This window comes from Tursiops truncatus, chromosome 4 (assembly GCF_011762595.2).
Source record: "Tursiops truncatus isolate mTurTru1 chromosome 4, mTurTru1.mat.Y, whole genome shotgun sequence".
Classification (NCBI taxonomy): Eukaryota; Metazoa; Chordata; class Mammalia; order Artiodactyla; family Delphinidae; genus Tursiops; species Tursiops truncatus.
The window spans coordinates 95,806,719-95,833,902 of record NC_047037.1 but is presented as its reverse complement, the minus strand read 5'-3'; the positions used below and the strand labels follow the sequence as shown (position 1 = coordinate 95,833,902).

The following is a 27,184-nucleotide window of genomic DNA, read 5'->3' as shown; positions in this document are numbered from 1 at the left end:
CTCTGAGAGGTTACCGGCAAGATGGCGGCCAGGGCGAGTAACTGAGAGGCTCAGTGTGAGAAACTCGCTCTCTTAGGGCGGTGAATGTAAAGGTTAGCAGCTGTGAGAACCTGAGGATTAAGCAATTTGCCCTCTTATATCCTTTTGGAGTCCTAACACCTGGTTGGAAGACAAATCCTTAAGTCAGAATTCCTGGTAGTGATAAATATATATGACTTTTTTCCAATTTAAGCTTTTCTTGCAGTAAGGATACTAAAATAACTCCTTAACTTGCTCTACAAAACAGATGGAATGTAACGTTTTCCTTCCCAGGTGACGTTGATTAAAGTATTTTCAGAGGTCAAGAGAACATCATAAAGTATGAGTCTATAAAGATTCAATGTCAAAAAATTCTCATTTTTTTCCTTTTTTGGATGTTTGCAAAATTACCAACAGCTGAACATAAAAGTAACAAAGCAAAAATTGAATGTGTAAGCCAGAAATGAGAACATTCATGATGTGGGAAAAAAGGTTAGGGGAAACTAGCAGATCTATTATATAAGAATCATATTTTAGCACATCACTGCAGGACTCAAGGCTATTAATGGTTATTAATAGTCACCTGGGAAAATACTACTTTTTCTACTGCTCCCATTAATCTACAAAAATCTTAGAAGATTCTACAGAAGTAAAAGTTTTACAGACGTTTCATATGAATCTTAATTTCCAAAATAGCAAAAGGGAATATTTTGTTTTTTATTTTTACATGTAAGACCAGCAAGTGACTTTTGAAAATACCTCTGTCAATACTAGATAGATAGATATTAAAATAAATGTAGAAATGCTTATAAATGATTATTTACTAGGAGTCTTAGTCCACATATCACTAAACGTTAACTTCAATATTTCTGAATGATCAACAGCTTCTCATTTCAGTGGTGGGATCTTTTAAACACATCAAGAAGTGGAATGAGTCAAACAAAGTGACACTTAATCTTTGTTTCGAAAACGAAAGTAAGTTACAATATTTGGGTATAGTTTGGTGCAACTGAAGAAATACTACTATCCTCTCACAGAATAAAGTAAGAAGAGGGGTTATAAGTGACGCTTTTTTTCCATAAAGAAATAAAAATTCTTTGCTCTTGCAACTTGGACCCAAGGGATTTCAACTCATCACTTTATGATCATGAATTTACTAACATGCCCACAGCACATCTGTGAAAAATAGACTTTATTACTGTTTTACAGATGAACAGAATTGAGAATGACCATACTGTAAATTGGTAGCAGAAAGGGAATAGAATAGAGACACAAATTTCAAACATACAGTCTGTGCCAGGCAGAATAATAGCCCTCAAAGATTGCCCACATCCTCATCTTCAGGACCTGTGAATATCTTAGGTTACAAGACACAGGAGAATTAAGGTTGCAGATACAATTAAGATTGTTGATCCACTGATCTTAAAATATGGAGAGTAGCCTGGATTATCCAGGTGGGCTCAATATAATCATGAGGATCCTTAAAAGTGGAAGAGGGAAGGCAGAAGAGATCAGAGTGATTTGGTGTGAGCAATGTTTGCCCCAATGTTGTTGGATTTTTTTTATTGAAGTATAGTTGATTTACAATATTATATTACTTTCAGGTGTACAGCATAGTGATTCAGTATTCTTACAGATTATACTCCATCAAAAGTTATTATAAAATAATGGCTATAATTTCCTCTGCTGTATGATGTATCTTTGTTGCTTTTCTATTTTATACATAGTAGTTCATATCTCTTAATCCCTTGCTCCTGCTCCCTTCCCTTTCCCCTTTGGTAACCACTAGTTTGTTTTCTATATCTGTGAGTCTTTTTCTGTGTACATATATATACCATATATATATATATATACATATATATATTCATTTGTATTGTTTTTTAGATTTGAAAGTAGAAGAGGAATGTGGGCCCCTCTAGAAGCTGCAAAAAAGCAGGGAAACAGGTTCTCCCCTCAGAGCCTCCAGAAAGGAATGCAGCCCTGCCTACAGCCTTGACTTTAGCCTAGAGAGACCCACATTGGGCTTCTGACATACAGAACTATAAGATAATAAATTTGTGATGTTTTAAGCCGCCATGTTCATGGTAATTTGTTATAGTGGCAATTGAAAACTAATACACAGCTGTTTAATCATTTAAGAGCCATTACTACAATCATAATCATTAAAAAAGACTGTAAATAATCAATTTAAGCAACCAGAGGATAACATTTAATTTGGAAATGCAAGTCCATTTTGAAGTAATAAAAGTAGAAGCACACAGATTCCTTGGCATAAAGAAAGATGGAAAAGGAAATATCTAAGAGGAATGTTTTTTTCCTTTTCTACCAGAATACTAGAAGAGAAAGGAGATAAATAAAAAGAGCACATTGATCTAAAGGATAAGGTAAGAGTTTTAAAAATGCTGCTTGCAATAGCCTTCCAGGAGAAGTTTGGGAAGCTTTGTGCTTAGAGATCTTTAAGGTACACAGTGATCTATTCTAGAATGGTTTAGATATATATTAGCCTGATGACAATGGCCTAGACTAGACAATCTCTCATGGCCTCCTCCAGCCTAAATATTCTACACAGACTTGACTCTGTTCCATTCAGTGCCACAATATTTATTACCTATCTACACAATGTAGGTCATCCTGCTATGAATAACCAAATAAGACATAAACTTTGACTTTAAAAAGTTCACAGTTTAATAGTGAACCAGAGTTCACTACCAACCATATTTAAGCTAGACAATGAAAAGAATCATAAGGGGTGGATAAGTGATATATTGATTAAAAATCATTAAATATCTAAAAATCAATGCAAAATAACCAATGCATTCTTACTGATTATAAAACAAACAACATCATTGGTCACCACTGCAGATTTCCAGGCATCAATTTATCACGATGAGAATTTATCCTGTCTTTCCTAAAACACTAGATAAGAAACGTGAAAAAGTAAATAAAATTCTTTAATGTAGAATTTCAGCTAAAAATTACAGAAGAAATGATAGAATTAGATTCTATCTAGAATGTAAAACTACCAAACTACCATTTTACAACCTCTGTATAAAATAATGCATCTGGGCAATGAGCATTGATAGATGCTAAAACCATTAAGTGAAAATTTGATGATGAATTTTATAATGGAGGGATCAGGCTGAGGCCACCTAAACACACCAAACTGCTTTAAACATCACTAAGTATGACACCAGCCATTATGTACCTCTTTGGGAGTTATTAGGAAATAAATCATACCATCTATAAAGTATTCTTTCTCCCCAAATGCTTAACCCAAATCTAAATATCTTTCACAGGAAAGTCAGGGATAGAGGAGCCAGTTCAAAAAGACATGGAAGCAGTCAGTTAAATACAGAAGGTGAACCAGGATGCCTAATCCAATTTCTCCAGCAAATCAATGACATTTAAAAAGGGAAGGGAGAGAGGACTGTTATGGAATAAAAGAGACTAATGAGACCTAACAGCCAAATCTAACATATAGAACATATAGGATCCTGATTCAAAAAAGAAACAACTCTAAGAAGCATTTTTAAAGATCACCAGAGAAATTTAAACACGGACTAGGTATAAAAATATATTATGGGATTATTGTTATAATGTGATAAAAGCAAGGCATTATTAAAATTATTTCTTATCTATTAGAGGTGCATACTGAGGTGTTCATAAATTTTACAAATATGATATCTAGTTACACTTTTAAATACCCCTAAAAATAGCATGTGTGAAGAATACATGGAAAGAGATTAGCAAAACAGTGCTATGTATTTAAGTTGCATGATGAGACATGAGGGTAATTACAGGTTTCCCTCTCCTTATATGTTTGAATTTTTTCATAATAAAAAGTTTTAAGGAATGAAAATAATTGTAAAGAAATAAAAAGGTACCTAGTCTATTTGATCATCCCTCATCACTGAATTAGTGAAAGCTTGGTATATCTGTGGTAGAAATTTTCTTTATAGTTTTCTACACATATTTTTCATTAGCAATCTGACTTCTATCACTTTAGGATTGAATGCCTTCCACATCATAGGGAAAGGATGTTTACTACTGACCAAATTTGCAATCTATATTACCAAGGATAAAAAATTATCATAAGTAAAATATTACTTCTAATGCTCAACAAGTAAAGGAGCAGTAGATCTGTTTCCGCTTGTTTACGGGTACGTATACAGCTTCCAGTCATTTTTATAGTGGAGGGTGAATATGGTGGGGAAATATTTGCAAATTTTCAAATTCCTTATGGTTTATATGGTCAAGGTTAGTGTTGTTACATTTGTCAAAGTGCCTAATTCTCAAATTTTGAAGGGTTACAAACTGTAATGTGTCTGCTTTAAAGTGCTTATCTTATGTAAAATTCAGTCCAGACATTTATAATTAATAATGTTACTCTCTTGCCTAATTTTATTTATTTATTTATTTATTTATAAATGTTTTTTGCGGTACGCAGGCCTCTCACTGTGTGGCCTCTCCCGTTGCGGAGCACAGGCTCCGGACGTGCAGGCTCAGTGGCCATGGCTCACGGGCCTAGCCGCTCTGCGGCATGTGGGATCTTCCCGGACCGGGGCACGAACCCGTGTCCCCTGCATCAGCAGGTGGACTCTCAACCACTGCATCACCAGGAAAGCCCGCTTGCCTAATTTTAAAGTACAACAGAGACTTCTCTATGAGAACAAAGGGCTGCAGGACAAAATAGATTCATCTTCAACATTGCTACATATATGCATGAATGTCAGATCTGGTCTACAGTAGTTCAAGTTATAGAATTAAACTTTGGAAGTTCATGAAAAGACTGTTTAGCAATAATCCTAACAGTGGATCAAAATATAAATCTTATCTTAGGCTATTCAGGAAGCCTTTGACAGCATTTTAAATAGATGATCCCTTTTTAAAAAAATGTTATCCTTTAAAAACCTTTTATTTGCAAATAATTTTTCTGGAGATGGCTTGAAGGTACCTACATCCTCAAATTACATTTTAATGTGATTAAAAATATTTTCAAAGAAATTTAAAATTTCATAACACAAATACAAACTTTAATCTTTTTGTCTGAAATACCCTAAAAATTTTTAAATGTAACACACTGTCTTTTCTTTTTAAAGGTAGCTTGGCATGAATAGACACCCAAAAAGCTGTAGATGGTATTTTCCACCAGAAGAAAGTAAAGACATAGTAGGGAGGAAAATTAATCCACATAAACAAGCTATGTTACAGAGATTTAAGGTATTTTAGCTAGTTTTTTTCCCTGTGCAAGTTTAGTTATGTGGTCAGGGACTGTAGGTATAATGGCAATGAAGTTGATTATTTCTGCAATATAAGCAGGGTATGCATTACATATTTTTTAATGTAAATAATTGTGCTATGGGTTACAACAATTATGAAGATGTTTTGTAATTATGGCATTTCGTTCGGCTGAGGGTATAGAAAGAATGATGCTTCGAGATTTATGTATCATATAACACCCATTACCTTTTTACCTCTTCTTCCTATGCCTGAAACCCAAAGATCTTACCAACCACGGCCTCAGTGTATTTCCCTTCCGCAGGAAGAGGGAAGTACTGGTTTGGTGATAAGTTGCTTCCATATCCCAGGAGAAAACCTTCCAGTTTTACATTAGGGTGTGGACGCAGGAACTTCAAGAGGATGGAGTCACTTGTGGTATTGATGTGGACCTTCAGGTTTGGCCTTTTACCTAAAGATGGAAACAAAAATATAGGTGGCTGTTACTTCACCTCTTTAGCATCCAAAGTTACTGGCTAGAGGCATTGTTACTGGCTAGAGGCATTGTTATTGGAAATCGTGATATCTAGCTACTCAAGATCACAGCACACCCACCAAAACAGCTAAAATACAGGTAATTTTGAGATCAAAGAAAACAGACTTAATAACATATAAAGCAAAAGCAGTCTAGAATACAAAGTAAAATCTTAGGGTTTAATATTTTGTAGTTTATAATTGAGCAGGTAAATGGGATTTAAGGCTACCTTGGCTATCCACAGTTGGTCAGAACCTTCATTTTATACATCCTATCTGGGAATGGTGAAAGGATCTGAAATTTCTTATCGGTAAATTGAATTACTGCACTTTAAAACCCCCAGCTTCCTCAGTGCTGGTCTCCAGCAGTATCCTCGCAGGACTTAGTGATTAACAGAGTTGGAAAGGGAGGGAAGTGGGTGGGTTTTGTCTTAGGGGTAACTGAGATAGTAGAATAAGGGATTCTAAAAGGAGCAGGGCTGAGAAGAAAGATGATTAGTTCCATTTGGAGTTCACTGGGTCAGTGAGACAACTGACTGTTGTCTCACTGATAGTCAACTTACTGTTGGACATTTCCAACAGTAAGTTGACTATCTAAGTGTGATGCTCACAAATGGGGTCCAGATCCATCGGGGTGTCTTTAGTTTATAAATGATTATTGGGTGAACTTCCCCAGAGAGACTGCAGAGTAAGCAGAGAAACTCTATATTTTCAAGGCATTATTATTATTATTATTTGGGGCCAGAAGGAGCTGGGTCCAAACTGCAGCTCTACCATATACTTATAAGTGTGCCCTGGCTGCTCACTAACCTGTGCTTGAGCCTTCTTTCTTGATTTGTAAATTATGGATAACGATGTCTACTTTGACAGGTTGTTTACAAAGGTTAGTGCAAATGGCAATATCTTAAAGCTGGTACACAGTAATTGCTCGATAATTGGTTACTTAATCAGGTCCATCCAAAGCCCGTTAGTCACAGTTTAGAAATCCAAAAAGCTTTGTTAGGTTTTCGTAAGTTCATGTCAAACTAAGTTGGCAACAAAACTCAACCTGAACTGTTATGAGGCCACTTAGTCTTTCTTTAATCTCACTGAATAGTCAGTGTCACTTACTCACATGTTTAATTATAGGAATCTTTTTTAAAATTAATTTTTATTGGAGTATAGTTGCTTTACAATGTTGTGTTAGTTTCTGCTGTACAACAAAGTGAATGAGTTATCTATCTATCTATCATCTATCTATCTATCTATCTCCACTCTTTTTAGATGCCCTTCCCATTTAGCTCACCACAGAGCATTGAGTAGAGTTCCCAGTGCTATACAGTAGGTTCTAATTAGTTATCTATTTTATACATAGTAGTGTACATATGTCAGTCCCAATCTCCCAATTCATCCCACCCCCACTTCCGCCCTTGGTAGCCATAAGTTTGTTTTCTACATCTGTGACTCTATTTCTGCTTTGCAAATAAGTTCATCTGTACCATTTTCCTAGATTCTAATTATAGGAATCTTAATTCCTATACTTAAATGTGCTTAATTAAAGGGTGCTGATCAAGACCTCACTGAACAGGTTACTTAATACATGGTCTAGGCATCCTAGTACATTTCTAAAATCCAAAGATTTTCTGAATTCTAAAACAAGTCTGGCTCTGAGAGTTTTAGATAAGAGATTGTGGACTTCAATTATTTTCTTTCTTTCTTTCACTGGGAATTCATATTTTAAAAATATTTTACCTATTGGGAAGACTGTATTTACCAACTTAATAATTCAGTCTATTTCTCATTAATCAAAGACTTATATTGTATATATACCAGTCAGGACCTCTAAATAGCATGTGTTTCCCAAAGCTATCACTCTAAATTTATACTATTCCAGTAAAAAGTCATCCTGGGTGACCTCAATATAGCCACATAGAAGAATTCCATTAGGCCTTTGAAGCAATAAAAACAACACATCTTGGAGACCAGGCTGTGGGAACCACTCTCTTACTTTAGCAGTCAGTACTATTTCCAGGTATGTGCATAGTACTTTGTACTTCCCAAGAATTTGATAAAATTTCTATAACTTCTTGGTTCTCTGACTGCTATTGCTACACTTGTGGCAAAAAACCCAGAGACACTGAGCAGCTTATCCAAAAGTCTGAGGGAGACTCATCCCCAGCTCACCTAGTCCAATTCTCTTATAGGACAAATGACTAAATTGAGGGCAGCCACACCTCTATCAGTCTGCAGATTAAGTTCAGCGTCAAAACCGCATCTTAGGTTCTCGCTAGGCTGGACTTCCTGCTCTCATTTTTATTGAGAACTTTGTCATGACCCAAATGAGTAAGGAGTAGCTAACCCCCATACCATAATGCTGAAATTGATGTTAACTGATAATGTTTTGTCCTAACTTTATAAGATTTTGATAAGGTGATATATATATATCACCTTATCAAAATCATAGATAGACAGACAGATAATCTCACATATATAACACAGATTTTGGTCAAGCCAATTTTCCCCTTCTTAGTTATGTGCCTAGATTAACCCTACAGTTAATCTAGGGTTAATATTCTGCTACCTTATAAGGTTATCAGGTCTTACAATAAATCAAAAAACAGCTGGCCTCTTTCCAACACCTTGTTAGGAAGAAGAGATTAGGAATCTTCATGAACTTAGGTTGCACTCTTTTTGGGCTAAGAGTCAAGACTCACAGCATCATCACATTAGACCTTTGCTCACAGACTATGGCCTGATGTACCATGTTATTCCCCCCCTTGGAAAGTAGGAAGGATGGCTGTACCAACTGAGAAAAAGGAAGGTTGTAAACAGAACTACTGACTAACAAAAGTGGAAGTGTTCTTGCTTCCTCTGCCCAGAATTTTCATGACTCCAGTCTTTCTCCCTTTTGCTAATAATTTATGTCAATAAATACATCAACATCATGTAACTTTCTGAATATATTAGCATTTTTCTGACCTACTTTCTCCAAAATTCCAATTCATACTACTCTCTAGAGCTAAACTTTTAAAAGTCCTGAGAAAGAAAAAAGCACACAAACAAATCTTTTCTCAAAACAGCATCACAAATTTAATAGTATATTGAGACTCTCATCTCAGTTCCTTACTGGATCTAGGAACTCAAATCCCTTTATTATCTTGCTACACATGAATTCTGTCTTTTTTAAAAAAAATTTTATTGGAGAATAGTTGATTTACAACATTGTGTTAGTATACTGGAAAATGAATCAGCTATACATATACATATATCCACTCTTTTTTAGATTATTTTTCCCATGTAGGCCGTTACAGAGTACTGAGTAGAGTTCCCTGTGCTATACAGTAAGTCCTTATTAGTTTTCTATTTGTTACTTCTCAACATCGCTCATTTCTCTTTGGCCAGTATAAATCTTCTCACATTCTGCAATGCATACGAGGCCCTGGCCCTACACATATGCTCACATTGTCACCCAGCATGGATTCCCTCAATACCCCTTTGCTCACTCAGTTATGACCCTACTGACACTTTCAGAGCTCAGCAAAATGGTTAAGTAATTTTTTTGTCCTTTTCATCTGAATAAGTTCCTCAAGTGTCCCTTCAAATGAATGTTTGGACTAGTATTCAATTTTACATTCTTAAACAATTTCCCCAGTATTTTAAGGTATATCTCAGTGCATTCTATAATAATTGTTCATCTTTGATAAATTTATCTTCACTCCAAGTAATTCTGGCTTAAAGGCCTGGAACACTAGTCATGTAATAACAGTTATCTTTCAACAGTTAGTGCGAAGACCTCAGGTGAATGACTTAAGATAGAGATAATAAAAAAAAGTACAACATGGTACAAGCTTAACTAGTAAAACATTGATAAGTAAAGTGCATATATATCACCCAGGAAAGCCCAGGAATACAGAGAAATAAGATTACTGAAAGAATATTTTATTGCATCCTATATGAGAAACAAAGCCTATACTAATCAAGAGTGAGAGAAAATGAAGAATGTGAGCATTTCAGGAAAGCAATACTAGAACGGCTGAAAAAAAAGATTGCATGTTGGCAAAGTAGAACTTTGGAACTATGACAGTTGTTTCTAATCCTCTGTTTGCAACACCCTAGGGTATCTCTAAATATTTCCAAGGGTGTTGTGAAATTTTAAAAGAAAAAAAATCCCTTTCAAAACAAAATTAGAAATAATCCCCATTTAATTTTTAAAAGAAAATACATGCCCTGTGGCATTGAAAACAGTGAGGAAGGTAGTGAGATGAGAAAATCAGACAAAAGGTAGAGCACTACAAGTTCATAGAACCCTCTGGATCAACCAGAGGAGTCAGGTTGCTATTGCTATTGCTACAGGCACAGGTGCTGAGCAGATATTTAATGTTGACCCCAGAATTCTGAGTGCCTGTGGTCAGTGTCAATAAAACTCTGTAAAGAAACATAGCCCAAACACAAGGCACTTAGCTAAGCCAGCTAAACTACCATGGACATCCAGTCACTGATCTGTGAGAAAGGAGTTACCATCACAACCCATTTAGGAGGAGAAACTCTTTCATGGCTAATTTCTCTTCAGGTTATCTTAACACTTTCCAAAATATTTCAGAATGTGGTCTAAATTGCTGATATGAAGTTGGTCATGTTGATAAAACCACTTCAATAGAAAAACTGCAAAACACGAAAGTTCTCTTCTTAAAAGTAAAAAATATCTATTAGTGTAGTAGCAGTAAATGCCTTAGCCTCTAAGCTCTCAGTGTTGTAAAACAGTAAATAGCAAGTTTGAGAATAATCAGATTAGCAATTATTTCCATAATATATTAAGTAAAAGAATAGCTATAATAGTGATGTCAATAAAATAATGATTCACTTGTTTCAGGATTAAAAGAATAAACCCTATTCTTTTCTATAAACCCATAGTATGTTCCTCTTTTTTTACACACATTCTATTTACATTGCCAACCTGTATACTTGTTCAGTCACTTATTTTGTTATACAAAATCAAATTTTCTCAGACATCAAAATAATTAAATCAGTTTCCATCAGTTCAGATATGATATGTGAAGCATAGGCTTTAAAAAATGATAAATTGGACTTGATCGGATTTTAGTTTTGAACTTTAAAGGGACTAATAAGAAAAAGAAAAGGCTAACTGTAGATTGGCAGAAAACATTTGCAGTACATTTACCAATTAGAGGCTTGCATCCAGAATATTTAGAAGAATATTTTCTACTCAATCAGACAACAAAACATTTAAGAATAAAGGGCAAAAGCTTGAATAGATCCTTCACTAAAGGAAATATATGATAACCAAGAAGCACATGAAAAGATGACATGAGGGTTGTCAGATGTTTTCAGTAAGGGGTCAAATAGTAAATATTTTAGAATTTGCAGACCAGATGTTCTCTACTGCAACTACTAAACTCTGCCATTGTAGTACAAGAGCAGCTATAGACATTATGTAAATCAATGGACATGTTTGTGTTCCAATTAAACTATATTTATAAAAATAGGCAGTTGGCTAGATTTGGCCACCCAGTCCTAGTTTACCAACTCCTGGTCAACATCCTTAGTCTTCAGGGAAATGCAAGTTAAAACCACAGTGAGGGATATCATACACATTAAGAATGGCACAAATGAAAAGACTGTCAATAACAAGTGTTATGCAGAATTTGGAGCAACTGGAGCTCTCATACATTTTGAGTGTGAATGTTAAATGTTTCATGAAGTTTCACCACTGGTGAAAACTGTTGGTCAGTTACCAAATAACCCATCAATTTCATTCCTAGGTATTTACTCAGGAAAAATGAAAATATAAGTTTATGCAAAGACTTGTGTGCAGATATTCAAAGCAGCACCAAAATGGAAAGAACCTAAATGTCCATCACCAGTTGAATGGATAAAAAAATTATGGCTTATCCATACAATGGGATATGAGCCAGCAATAAAACAGAACAACATTTCAATGTGGTTGAATCTCTCTGGTTTATCATAATGCCCCTGTAGAATAAGCCAAATTTTCCTCACCTCTGTAATCACCTTATACAGACTCTCCTGACGGGAGGACATTCAGGCATCTTGCCATTACAGCACTGGTGAAAGTAGTTTTAATAGTGCCTAATATTATTATTCACCATTAAACAAATGGTACATATATAAAAGCAGCAAGTCCTTTTCAGGCATTACTATGCTCCAAGAACTGAACTTTCTAAGTTTCAGATGTATTCTGTGTTCTTCTCAGACAGTTAGCTTGCAAGTGGAAACATTCCAATGCCTTCATGATCAGAGCAGCTAATTAAGGAACTATCAATATGTCACGTCTCAAGTGTATGTATTAAACAGGACAGTTACTGTCTGATAACACATTCAAAAGTTTCCCCCCAAAATCACAGCTGATGGCATAGATTGTGTTTAACTGAACTATAATGCTAAGTTATACAAACCATAATTTTAACATGGGACTTGGCAATAATTTAACATTTGTTTTAATTCTTAGCGAGTGAAAAAGGTATCATATAACAGTGGTGCTCACATGACTCTACCTGTCCTGGTACCATGATCCAAGGAAAGATGTTAGAAGGAGAAAGAAAACCATATGGAATTACATTAATTTTTCTGTGACAGCCACAAGGTAAAAGGAGTGGCCAAGGCAATTAGACAAGTGTCTTCAGTTGTTCCTGATCATTCAGTAGAAATGTGTAATCTGTAGTTTATAACATGGCTTTTCTTACCAATAACAACCACCTGAAAGCCAGTGACATGACTAGAAATTTTCCATAGCAAGAAAAGCACGGCACCTTCAGTTAAATATTTTAAGGAGAATGAAGATTAAATATTGCTATTAATCCAATAATATTGGGTATTATAAAAACTACTTCTACAAGTGCTGTAATGGCAAGATACTTGAATAACCTTCCATCAGAAGGAAAGTCTGTGCAAGATGGTTTCGAAGAAAAGGGAAGTCCGGGCCCGTTCTGCAGTGCATGATGGCATGCCAGACAAGATAGGTGGAAGGAATTAAATTGCTTTGGTGATGATGGTGGTGGTGGGGGTGTGTGTATTCAGAATTACAATTAAAAGCACTCACAGAATAATACGAGACAAACCCTTTTAAATTTTCAAGTTGTTATATTCTTTTTTTTTTTTTTTGTGGTACGTGGGCCTCTCACTGTTGTGGCTTCTCCCGTTGTGGAGCACAGGCTCCGGATGCGCAGGCTCAGCAGCCATGGCTCATGGGCCCAGCCGCTCCATGGCATGTGGGATCTTCCCGGACCGGGGCACGAACCTGTGTCCCCTGCATCGGCAGGCGGACTCTCAACCACTGCGCCACCAGGGAAGCCCCTGTTATATTCTTACTATTAACCCCATATATCTCATGGTATCCTGGCTCTCTGGATCTCCAGATTGGAATTCTTCCTCAAAACCCCATAGATTCTCTATCACTCTCTTCCCAACTCTTTACCAAGGCCCAGTAAAGAATTTTTGAGAACTTGCAAAGAGCTAGTGTGCAGTAAACACAGAGCAGCTCTACAACATGTCTTCCAGAAACAGGGATGTCAATGACAGTTGTTTAAGTTGCGCATTGCAAAAGTCTAAATGGCACCATTCAAACCATCTTTTATTTACGGCCCTATATAGCAGCCACATTCACAAAGATGATGCAAAAATAATTGCTATTTACAAAAATGGGCAATTTGGTAAAGGTAGCCATCTTGAAATTCTCTAATCTCTTCCTATAGGTCTCAAACTGCTCCCACCCACCCACCCCCGCCTTCTTACTTCATGCCTTTGATTTCTATCTTCCCTACCTTCTGATTCTGCTGTCACTGGTAATGAGGAGCTTTGGGTGGCGGGTTGCCTGGCATAAGGAAGATAGGGACCCAGCTACAAACACTTTTGACATTGTGCTCCCTAACTTACAAATGAAATTACTTCACCAAATATATACAACTCAGATGATGAATCAGGGATCTAAATAAGAACAATTGAGGAAAAGGGATTCTGGGCATTCAGGAAACGATGAATTAATACCACACAGTTTTAGAGGTGAACAGAAGTCATCCCTTCTTGTGTTTTTTACAATATAAGAATATATGTATGGAAGCAATCTAAGTGTCCAGCAACAGGTGAATGGATAAAGATGTGGTATATACATGCAATGGAATATTACTCAGCCATAATAAAAGAATTAAATTTTGCCATTTGCAGCAACATGGGTGGACTTGGAGGGCATTAGGCTAAGTGAAATAAGTCAGACGAAGACAAATACTGTAAGATATCACTTACACATGGAATCTAAAAAAATACAACAAACTAGTGAATATGACAAAAAAAGAAGCAGACTCACAGATATAGAGAACAAATTAGTAGTTACCAGTGGGGAGAAGGAAGGGGGAAGGGGAAATATAGGGGCAGGGGATTGAGAGGTACAAAGTATTAGGTATAAAATAATATACAAGGATATATTGTACAACATGGGGAATACAGCAAATATTTTATAATAACTATAAGTGAAGTATAACATTTAAAAATTGTGAATCACTATATTGTACACCTATAACTTACATGTTATATATCAACTATACTTCAATAAAAAAGAAAGTATATAAGAAATACCTTTTAAGAATATGTAAGAAAGTATCTGAAAGTATAAGAAAAAATCCTGATTAAAATAATTTAGATATATATAAAGCAAGATTTTTATAAATCTAAGGAAAGATGGCATTTTTTAAAAAGTATAGGAAAAAAGTTGTGGTTAAAGTCCCATAAGCCACATGGACAGCTGCCAAAGCCAGGGACTGGGGGGCTTTAAATAAACTCACAATTTGACTTTACACATACAGGATCAATGTTAGCAAGAAGCTCACAGCAGAGCGTCCCGTGATCTCTGCTCCAGCTCAAGCAGAGCGGGCTGCTCCCTCTCCTGTGCCCCGAGGTGAGACTGCCAGCTGGAGGACATGTGCCCACAGGCAACATGTGCTCTCAGAGTTCAGGAGATAAAAAGTCCAGCTTACCTGGAGAGCTCCCCGCAGAAGCCACACCCGAACAATTCCCACAGAGCTAACACCCCCCAGGAGTCAACTAGTTAACTTTTATTAGGACATAATGGTCATCAGCTACACAGAGGATGTTTTGCTATCGAATTCAGAAAGAAATGCCATTTTGCCAAAAATCTGAGGGAGAAAATGTTTTCTTCCTAATGGGGCACTTTATATCTCTTTGCCCAGATGTTTGTGTAAGTGAGTTCCATTTCAGCTAAAACAACCACGGTTTCAACCAGTTTCCACCTGGGTAAGAATTCCCAATGCCCTGATTCCTCAGGCCAATACTTCACCGTCTGGTGACTTTGGATGACTGAATTAGACTGAACCTGCCAATGTTGCTATTTCAGCACCACTTGGCAGGGCTAACAGTTTTACCAAAGGAGCAAAAACTTCATTACCTACTTTATAACCCAACCAACAGCCCAGCAGGAAAATTACTTTTCGTAGACTACCTTCTAAATGAATGGCCTCTCATCCTTAATGAGAAATCTTATCCTGAGACACATACAGTTGTCACTTGCACATACTTCCTTGATCTAATTCTCCCAAAATTAGTCTTTAAAGTCTGAAGCATGCTGGGGTTTTTTTCCCCAGGGGGTGGGTAGAAGGGGCAACTACATGCAATCAATGACCATATATTTGCTATAAGGGAAAGGAGGCAGTAACGTGGTTCACTTCAAACAACTACAAAGTCTAAATAAAATCTATATTTGCTTTGGAGAATTTAAGGAATTAGTATTTTTACTCATCTGCTTTTCATTGTATCCATTCACTTACAACAAGGTACTAGGCATTAGTGATACCAATTCAAATATGACCTATCTGATCACAAAATTGTGCATCCTAGTAAATTAGGCACATAAATAAGTCAACTATTTCAGTGCAGCATGATTAGAACAATTTGTTCAATGCAGCTACAGTACAGGGGCTCTAGATCTGATGGAAGGGGTGGAACAAGAGGATATACAACAAATGTGTCCCTTTGGTTTTATTAAACTGGTCACCAAAATAGTTTTTATGCCATGAGGATATGCCAAATTCAGGTAGGAAAGTAGATATCAAAATCTGTTTTGTAATACTTTTTCTGTACTGCTTTAGACAACTGGTAGATTCTTAGTAATTATTATTTTTTAATACATGTAAAAGAAAAAGAAGAAAAGGCTAAGGGGCTTAACAAAACTCATTCCTTTCTTTTCGTTCTTTTTGTGCTTGATTTCATGAAAATCCTGGAGGTGATTTTCTTACATGTTCTTGCTATTTAAAGTAAGGCATGATAACAATAGGTCCTCCTGATGGAAAAAGGGATAGGCTCCATGCCAGGGTTCTTAAAGAGGAGTCGCCCAATTAGAGCATCAGGATCACCTGGGAACTTGTTATAAGTACAAACTCTCAGACCCCACTCCAGACCTCTTGAATCAGAAACTTGTGGGTAGGGCAGTAACCTGTATCTCAACAAGCTGTTTGGGTAATTCAGATGCATACTCAAGTTTGGGAACCATTACTCTTTGCAAACTCAGTGCATTAAAATTAAAATTAGGGCTTCCCTGGTGGCGCAGTGGTTGAGAGTCCGCCTGCCGATGCAGGGGACACAGGTTCGTGCCCCGGTTCGGGAAGATCCCACATGCTGCGGAGTGGCTAGGTCCCTGAGCCACGGCCGCTGAGCCTGCACGTCTGGAGCCTGTGCTCCGCAACGGGAGAGGCCACAACAGTGAGAGGCCCGCGTACCGCAAAAAAAAAAAAAAAAAAAATTAAAATTAATGGGACCAATGTCTTTTGAAAGAGATTTACAGATATACAATACAGTATGGAGGAAAAAGGACCTCACCCACAATGTTAAATTTCCTGTCATGAGAATTTTATATATATTTTGGTCTTTGAAAAAACTGTGAATTACACTTTTCTGGGATTACAATTTCTGGAGATACAAAACGTAAATTGTTTTTAAATGTTAGGAACATTTCTCTGACTTCTAGCATCAATTACATGTCTTTAAATTTGACCAATATTTAGAGACTTAAAATGTTAACTCATCTTTGCTTCTATGATAAAAAATTTTAAACATAAGAAAAGTTGTAAGACTTGTGCAGTGCACATCCATAGAGCCACCACCAAGAGTCAATGATCAATATCATACTATATTTGTTTTACCACATATTTATCCATCTCTCCATCCTTTCATCCATCCATCCATCTAACTTTTCAATGAATTTCAAAGTAAATTGCACTTCACTATTCTTCCTCCTAAACACTACAGTATGCATATCATTAACTAGAGTTCAATATTTATATTTTTCTTTGGAGATAAAATTTACATATAAATTAAATACATAAATCTTAACTGTACATTGCTGATTCTTTCCAAATGCCATACGTATATGTAACCCAAACCTGTATCAGGATGTAGAATATTACCGTCAACCCAGAAGGTTTCCTCACATTCCTTGTCAGCCCATTCTCAGCCCATCTGCCTAGAAACAACTATTGTTCTATTTTACTGTCATAAATTCGTTCTACCTGTTCTAGACTTCAGTTAAATAGAATCATACAATATGTACTCTTTCATGTAAGGCTTCTTGCACTCAACATAATGTTTTGGAGATTTATCAGTTCTGTTTTGTGCATCAGTAGTTTTTGCTGTTGTTATTTTCACTGAATAGTATCCAGGTAATTATTAAAACTAACATTTTTATGTCTTCCGATGTCTTCACAAAGTATGAACCTCTCTTGATTTACTGATTTTTTAAAATATTGATTATATTGTAATACAATTTTCTCTGAGAACAAGTGAATTTATATATATACATATTTTTTCTTTCCAGGTATTTAACATTATGCTATTTACCAGGTAAACAAAACTATTTATAAACTCTCCTATTTACAATAGACACCTAATCATAAGACTTAAATAAAGGTTTAATGGTAAAGTCAGACAAAACTATATAATGATTTCATTTCCACTGGAAGGCTAAGCACTTGTCACTGATACTCAAGTTCTCTGATATCTTTCCCTGTCACTCCCAGCTAATGGAACACCAGGCCAAGTGAGCCACTTTTGAAAATATTGACTTTCTTACGTCTAAGAGTGATTTTCACTAAGAAGAAACTAGATCAATTTAAACATGTGTCATAAAGAAAAACTAATTGCTTGTCCTGACAATCTCAAAATGATCATGTATCAAAAAACAGAAAAGCTGTCATTCTGATTAATATCAGTATCTTTGGTCAATTTTTCCAAAAGGACCAATATTTCTTATTCTTTTTGTTTCTCAATAGCTCCAATATGGGCAAAGAGTAAATTCTACTGACCAAGTAGAAGTTGAATTTAATCATAGTGCTTCTTTATAGGACAAAGCAGAAGATGCAAAACTTCTACCAGCACTATAATAAATCCCGCATATATGAGATTATATAGCTCTTGTTAAAACATTGCTTGAGGGATCAAATTAGAAATACTTTTCATAAAAATGAAAATTTTGCCATCTTGTAAAACACCATCAAACAGTAACAAAACTTCCTTACATATTTCTGGCATTCATTCATTTCTGCAAAGTCTCACAAATAAAAACATAAGATGGAGCTGGAACAAATGGTTTCACCCGCCATCACTGTTTAGACATTTGGAATCTTCATGAATTGTTTATAATTTGTGCAGTTTATAAATACCCAGTGCTGATGGTATACAGCTGCTTATTTTGAGATCTCACAGCATCAAAAGCCTTCCATGGGCTAGAAGAAAATGACTAAACCATCATGAGAATGTGATCAGTGGTACCAAGTACTAAGGCAGGGTGGGCCAGGAGACTCAGGAAGCTCTAGGAAGGGCCATTTGCTAACAACCCTGTAGTAGGGCATCCCATTTTAATATGTTGTGGAAGAAACTGAAGATGTTCTGGCAACAACTTTGCCTTTCAGCATGTTTGACCTAGGTCAACTTCCTCTCTAAGGCTCATTTTTCTCCTCTGTAGAATGAATTGGAGAATTCCAAATCCATTCTCAGTCACACATTCAAGGATATCTCTAATACCTCATCAAGAAAAAATACTATCTTTCTATTAAAATGCAGGAACATAAGTGAGAAAATAAACTTGTTTATAAAAACACTATCCTAATCATTTTCAGAAGATATTTTTCACATGACTCCAAAATTGTACCTCAGATTTGAAATAGAGAATAAATATTTTCATAGGCACATGGAAAGAATGTGTGTGGGCATCACATATAATTTTTAACAGCTTTTGTGAGGCATAATCACACACCACAAAATTCACCTATTATAAGTGTACGGTTTAAATTTATATTTAGCAAACTTCTAGAATTTACTGAATCCACCACAATCCAGTTTGAGAACATTTTCATCACTCTAAAACATTTCCCTGTATCCATTTGTAGCCAATACCTGCTCCCACCTCTAGCTCCAGGCAACCACTGGTCTACTTTCTGCTTTTCTGGTAATTTAATATAAATGTGATCTTTGGTGTCTGGCTTCTTTCATTCATATTGATGCACAGTATTATGTAAGTTACATGTGTACAATATAATGATTCACAATTTTTAAAAGTTATACTCCATTTATAGTTATTATAAAACATTGGCTATATTCCCTGTGCTGTACGATACATCCTTGTAGCTTATTTTATACATAATATTATACATAATATAGCTATAATATTATATATATAAATATTATATATTTATATATATAATATATATATTATATATATATAAATATTATACATAATATAGCTCTTAATAGCTTATTTTATACATAATATAGCTCTTAATCTCCTACCCCATGTTGTCCTTCCCCCCTTCCCTCTGCCCACTGGTAACCACTAATTTTTTCTCTATATCTGTGAGTCTGCTTCTTTATTATTATATTAATTTTAAGATTATGAATATTACTCTTGCTTGAGGACAACACCAAATTGTGAACATCCAGAAAATGAGCTATATTGTTCTATCACTACCGCTAAATATATGTTACTTAATAAAATTAATAATTTTAAACTCTGAGATTCTTCGTTAGTCATTAATGAAGATAAGACCACTCATCTTATTACAATAATTATTTTAAAATGTAGTAACTCCAATTTACCCATTATGCAAAAAATGAGCTTTCTGCAAAACAGTACAGTGATCATTGACATTCTTAACAATGATTACTATACAGGATAAATTACTGAGTTGTCTGCTCAATCTCCAATCATTTCAGGTTTAAGAATATTTTAGACTACACTAATTACGTGAATATATGTTTACCAGAGAATTAGCCAATTCTGTATACAGTAATATGTATAAAACATATAACTAATGAGAACCTGCTGTATAGCACAGGGGACTCTACTCAATGCTCTGTGGTGACCTAAATGGGAAGGAAATCCAAAAAAGATGGGATATATGTATACATGTAGCTGATTCACTTCGCTGTACAGCAGAAACAAACACAACCGTGTAAAGTAACTATACCCCAATAAAAAAATATATATATGTAGAACTAAAATTAAATAAAAAATTAAATATAAGCCCGGATAATATAAAACTCTTAGAGGGAAAAAAAAAGTGAAATTTGATACAAAGTTTGCCTTGTGAACTAAATGAAAATGACATAGTTGTATTCTCCTGACTATGTAAACAAATAGTTATCTATAGAGGCTTGGGACTTATTTCTATTTTAATACTATTTGTCACTGTTACTTTTTCAATGAATTAAAATTCAAACAGAATTAAACATTTTTGAATGTCTAAAATGTTTTTCAATATTGATAAGATATTGAAATTTCTGATCATTGTACTTATCTCATGTATGTATATATCTCATTATTAACTTCTCTGATGTTTTATGACTAATGTAGCATTTGAACTTTTCTAGACGAGGAAAAGAAAGCCAAAATGGCTTGGTATCATTGCCTACTGGTCTGACATTATTAAATCTTCCCAGCCTGCACAGTGAATGTGACTCAAGCTTAAGACTAGGTACTTAAAATAGAATTTTATAATATTTGTAAAATGTTAGGAACATCTAACTGAATGAACTATTTTGGGGGAATAAAAGTCTTGTTCACTTAAAATTGCAGAAATAAGAAGGAAGGCTTCCTCATAACTCTTTTTTATGTAACAAAATTAGGGTGTTTTTTCTTTTTCTTTTCCTCGTGTTCAGAACTCAGGAGCTATGATGAATTGTCCCCTCTCTATTCCAAATTCTAAACTATGAAATGAAGAAATGAGATTGTTCTTTGAGGATTCCAAGTACTATTCATGGGCGATTGTTTCTTAAATACTGAAGATGTGAATAATTTAATTCCTACTGGTCACACCATTCCCCGGTGTGGGATGAATCACTTTAAATTGTAAGGGAAGCAGAAGAAGAGAGGTGAGGAGACATAAGAGACCAAAGTAAGTTGAAGTTGAGATAGTAAACTGTTAGGTAACAAGAGCGATGAGGCTGAGAAAAAAAGATAAAGAATACCGGGCGGGACTACCCTGGTGGCACAGTGGTTAAGAATCTGCCTGCCAATGCAGGGGACACGGGTTCGAGCCCTGGTCCAGGAAGATCCCACATGCCACTGAGCAACATGCAGTGTGCCACAACTACTGAGCCTGCGCTCAGCAGCCCACGTGCCACAACTACTGAGCCCGCATGCCACGACTACTGAAGCTCATAAGCCTAGAGCCGGTGCTCTGCAACAAGAGAAGCCACCGCAATGAGAAGCCTGCCTGCCGCAACGAAGAGTAGCCCCCGCTCGCCGCAACTAGAGAAAGCCCACACACAGCAACGAAGACCCAACGCAGCCAAAAATTAATTAATTAATTAATTTTAAAAAATAAATATTACATTAAAAAAAATACAGGGCAAGGCAGCTTATTGGTAGCAAGAAATAGACACAATGGAATACTAGAGTAAACACCCAAGGTTCACTGCTGAGGTGCCCAAACCTTCCACAGCACCACAACAGCTATGACCAGAGGAGGCAACAAGTCCAAAGGATGGGTAGGAATCAGTCAGTCAAAGTGTGTGTGCAAATGGGGTGAGGACAGAGTGTGGGAACAGCATTCTCAGGCAGCCAGAAGAGCAGGAGCAGAGGCGCTGAGGGAAGAAGTAACTGGTACATTTAGAGACCCTAAAGAAGGTCAGCATGGCTGGGATGTGATGGGGCAAGGGGTCGCAATGAAGCTTCGGAGGGTAGGTACGGCCCCTGTAGGCCACCTTTAAAGATCTATCAGTGTATTAAAAGCAAACCTAAATTATTTTCTTCCACTAAGTTACACATATGCACAAATTTCTGAGAAATGAATAATACAAAATGTAAATATTATACAGTTATAAAATATATCCACATGTTAGAAACCGTGCCTCACATGCCCTTAGCAAAAAGCAACAAGGTTTGGTCAGGAAAAAAATATGCTGTTTTTTAATCAAAAAACACCAAAGATATTTTACCAATAGATTACAGATTAATGGAATTCAATTAATACAGGTCCCTCCTGTGAACATCAGACATGTTACGGCAACCAATTCAGCCAGTTGTAATTGTGAAACAAGGAAATAAAGGCTTACTCCATTTAAAAAAACAAAAAATCAATTGTTCTTAATTCTATTCTTTAGCTAAAAGCTAAATGAAAATAAACCAATTGACTCTGTTGCCAGGGACAGATGGAGAGTTACGCTGTTGACAATGTACTATAATCTGTCTTCCCCAAACCATTCCTGTATTGCACTATCCACCCCAGGCTGCTAACATATTTCCTATTCCACTTCCTTGCACATTTTCATCTCCCTTTCCACCCCATCCCAATAATAATCCCTACATTAACTTTTTATTAACTTAAAAATAATACAAGTAATGCACTTATTTTAATGTACAGATTCAAATTAAAAAGTTAAAATTTTGCAAAAGTGTTGCAAAAGAGATAAAATTTGTTTTAAAAATTACTCATTATCTAAGATGCAGAGAGGTATTCAGTAAAGAAAATGTCCTTCCAGATACTTTTTTCCTGGTTATGATATATATGACAGTACACCAAAATAGGATTCTATTCTGTGCTATTTTATAACCTGTACTTTAACATAAATACACCTCTATATACTCATTTTTAATGACTGTACTATCTTTCAGCTAATTCATAGGGACCTTTCTTTGATAGTAGATAAACTGATCCCATAACACCTCAGTGAGTTAACAGAGTTTAACAATCATCTCAATAATTTTACAATTGAATTTATTTTTGTAAAATTTGGTATTAATTTTAGAGATAAGGACTTGATCTTATAAAGTTTGTATAGTTAGTTTGAGCCTAATTTTTCATTACATTTGAGAGCTGTCATATTGAATCCATATGACAATTGGATTAACTCGTATTGTTTGTGAGATTATTGCTAACATTTTTGGCCATGTAAGCACTAATATTTCCATGTCCTTGAGATTCTCTGCCTGGTCCTATAAGGTGTGGTGCTTTAGGGTTGGAGGACTGCATGGTGGGAAGATATGAGGTTTGGAGCCAGAAACCTGTATTCAAGTCTCAAGTTAAATCCGCAGTTGTCCTTGTCATATGAATAATTAGCCTAAGGTCTGACTGTCACATTCTTCCATCTAAATTAGGATTAATCATACATAGCTACCCTCTCAAGAGTTGCTAGTAGGATTAAGTGAAATAGTTTTGGAAAGCAGTTTCTAAACTGTACAGCTCAGTGATAGCTGTTATCAATGAGACCTTATTCATGGATTCTTTCAATTTGTGTGTACTTTGAATTTTTAAAGTTCCTTGCATTTCAACCAGGCATACATTCCATAAATAAAGGTATAGCTTATACGTGATTGGAAGCTATACAAGGACACTGTCCCTGGCACAGAGAGAATATTCAATAAATATTTTTCAAATGAACAGACACATACAACATTTTTATTAAATAGGAGTTAATGCTCAGATAAATAAGTCTCCTCAAAGACAATTGATTATTTTAGAGGGAACAGACATGTAAGAGTTATTACTCAAAACACACAATAAATTCTACATAGGAGAGTAAGCCTCAAGCTGAAGTAATTCAAAAGAACACTGACTACTTAGAAATGGGTGGGTCAGGAGTGGTGTCATAGAAGAAGCAGCCTCTGAGCTGGGTCTTGAATGTCAAGAAGGACTTGTCCAGAGAACAGGAGGAAGGGAATTTCAAACTGAAAAATAGTAAGGATGAGTGGGTGTGATGTCTGTGATAATCCATTCTACAAGACACTGTGTAAGGCATGTGCTATCACAATCCCTTGTTCAGGGCTTCCCTGGTGGCGCAGTGGTTGAGAGTCCGCCTGCCGATGCAGGGGACACGGGTTCGTGCCCCGGTCCGGGAAGATCCCACATGCCGTGGAGCGGCTGGGCCCGTGAGCCATGGCCGCTGAGTCTGCGCGTCCGGAACCTGTGCTCCGCAACGGGAAAGGCCACAACAGTGAGAGGCCCGCGTACCGCAAAAAAAAAAAAAAAGAAAAATCTCTTGTTCAAACGAGTCCTTCCAGCCATTCTTTAATTTAAAATTAGTATAAGATTATAAACATCTGGTGCCATTTCATATTCCCACATGGAAACCTTTCTTCTGAGTGGGGAGTTTTCTAAGGGGTCCAAACATCAAAAAATGCACATACTTAATTTCTGTGCTGTGCATCCTGTTCCAGGTATCTCATACTAGCCATTCACAGAAACACGATGTCCACCTTCATGGACCTGGAACAGCATGGCCAGGGGCCATGACGCTAAGCCCAGCATACTCAATTCCATCCAATGAGGATGAAGAAATATACCTCAGTTCCCGCTAATGAGCAGTGATGGGCTAATTCTTAACATTTACCTACTATAAAGACTGTTCATGGGAGAGCAGCTGAAAATCTATTATTTCCCACACCAGGATTAGAACAACTTCAATGGTTTTAATGAGTCTAGAAATGTCTAAGTCTAGTGCAGATTGGAGAATTCCATGCTTCAGGTGTTTGCTTTAAGTCCCCATTCTTCATGATTTCTCTATAGCATTTAAAACCTCTGACCACCATAACACATGTGTTTCACATGTGCACTCACACATGCATGCAACCAGCCACCCACACCCATACCCACTTTGGTTTTACTCTGTGACACAATGGTATCCTAGATTTCATTTTTCTAAGAACGCTTCTCCACCTCTCTCCCTTACTTTTCTTCCTCTTCTGTCCCTCAAAGCTTGGCAATTCATTAAGATTCAGTCTTTTGCTCCTTCAGAGAACTCTTTTACACTCAGGCTTCAATAATAACTTAGCTGATAACTACTAAATACTTCGCTTACTCTGAATTCTGCACCTCTAGTTCTGCATACTCAAGTCCAGTCCACCCAACTTTTGGAACTACTGATGCTGTCATTGATGACACCAAATGCCAACCATCACAAGTGTCCTCAAAAACCAATTTACTTCTCTGCCTTCCCTACTTCGGCCACAGTCCTAGGCACCCGAGCCACCCTCGCAGAGTCATCTTTCATCCCTTGCTATAAAACTGGCATCAAACATGGAGAAATCCAAATGCAAAGATGCCTATGACTTGGCTTCACTATCATCCTGGGGCTTTGGAGGAGTGCTTCTCTTCTGAAAAGCTTAACTTGAGGAAAAATGTGACCTTTGCTCTTTTTTTCTCCATACTTAATCTTTTTTTTTTTTTGGAAGCACTTAATATAGTGCCTTTCACTTTGTTGTTGTCTATTATTTTATCTCTGATGCTGGGATTAAAATAATTTAGTAGAAGGATTTGAAGACTTATCAGAGAATAATGACCTGGCTAATTTTCAATACCTGATCCTACCATAAGATTAGAGTGAAATATCAGGTATATTACAGGCTCCCGGCATCCTTACTTACTCTTTTTTTTTTTTTAACATCTTTATTGGAGTATAATTGCTTTACTCCATACTTAACCTTGCCCACTTCAGTATAGGTCGTTTCATCGCCCAGTACTTTTATTATAACTGAAGAGACTTTCAAGGAAAAACCACATATAGATTATGGTTTGATATCATTTAAATCACTTGAAATGAGTTGTAAATGAATCAGTGTTTCCCAGAAATTCCATTTTACCCTTTCCTAACCCTTTTCAATAAGATCATTGCTTATTTTTTCTCATTTACCACATTTGTATGCTCTCGAATAAAATCCCAGCTCTTCCTATTCGCATCCTAATCTCTAAGGGGAAAAGGCATTTTTATCTTTATCTACAAACGAATCCCTTAAATTTAGTTCAAAACTGCCCCTCTTCCAGTTCAATTCATCTCAAAAAAATTATTTTTAGGGAGCTTCTCATGAACAAGGCTCTATACCACACACTAAGGATATAAAGATGAAACCATCTCAACCTTGAATTGTCAGTTTCTCATATATGTAATCTAGATAAATTTTCCATACTATCTTTTTATTTCTGTAAAATCTTACTTAGTTCCCCTGAGCTGTTTACTTGCTCTAACTTTTTTTTCTCTCTGTTTCTCACTTTTCATTTCCATTTCTAAAACCTCATCCTGCATCCTCTTTATGTCATTTTTTTTTTCACTCTTCAAATACAGTCCTCCCAAACCCCCATGTAAGGTGGCCTCATCCCTCTTTAGGAAATGGGGCCACTGTGTGTTCTGGGCCTGTATAATATTAATCCATATATTTAACCTGAAAAGACCATTCAATCTCACCATTTTTATTATAATCACCAAAGTCATCACCATCTCCAATCTATCCCTCTTAATATTTCCAGGTTAATAATCATACAATCCTGTTTTATTATGTTACCTCTTCCCCCTTTCACCTCTAGTACCAAAACAGTAGTTGACTCCCGAATGCTCACAGCATAAAGGTAAAAATAAGGCTATCCTCATAAATGGGGAAAAAATTACAAAATAATGTTTCAGGCTCAGGGGGAAATAGTGCACATGCAAAAATGAGTAATATACTTCCCACCCTCGCCCCTCAGTAATGAGGGATACTGATCTCTAGTAACACATGGTAAGGGCTATACCCAGAGAGTTACATCTGCAAAGGAAGAAAAGGAGTTTTCTGAGGCATGGGAGGAAGATAATTTCAGGAACACTTCTCAGAGGAAATAATACTATTTTTGCCCTTGAGGAGATTACCAGACTATTGGAGAGAATATTGTTATACAAAACAATGTTTACCGTATGAATTTAGAGGGTGTAGAGATTCATCTCCAGGGAAAGTTTGGTGGGGAAGGTGGTACTTCAGCAGAGACTTGAAAATAAGAGTCAAATGACAAGCAGGACTTGGAAGAGCATTTCAGGCAGAAAAAGGTAGAAGAAGAATGTCATGTCGAACTCTAAACCCTGCACACAGTTACAGAAAGCAAATAGGCCAGTTTGGCTGAAATCGAAGGTTCATATTAATAGTTACTTAGAATCTCAG

General features: G+C 36.2%; 1 protein-coding gene across 31 annotated transcripts in view; it reads right to left on the bottom strand.

Annotated features, from left to right (window-relative positions):
• Window positions 1–27,184, bottom strand: part of ABI3BP (ABI family member 3 binding protein) — a 259,130-nt gene that overhangs the window by 193,633 nt on the left and 38,313 nt on the right. For all 31 annotated transcript variants that reach the window (XR_012331544.1, XM_073804304.1, XM_073804331.1 and 28 more), the window contains exon 2: window positions 5,528–5,707. Coding sequence is in view for 30 of the 31 variants with exons in the window: in XM_073804304.1 (XP_073660405.1) it covers window positions 5,528–5,707 (180 nt within the window). In the remaining variant the exon portion in view is untranslated. The remainder of the gene's footprint in view (window positions 1–5,527; window positions 5,708–27,184) is intronic.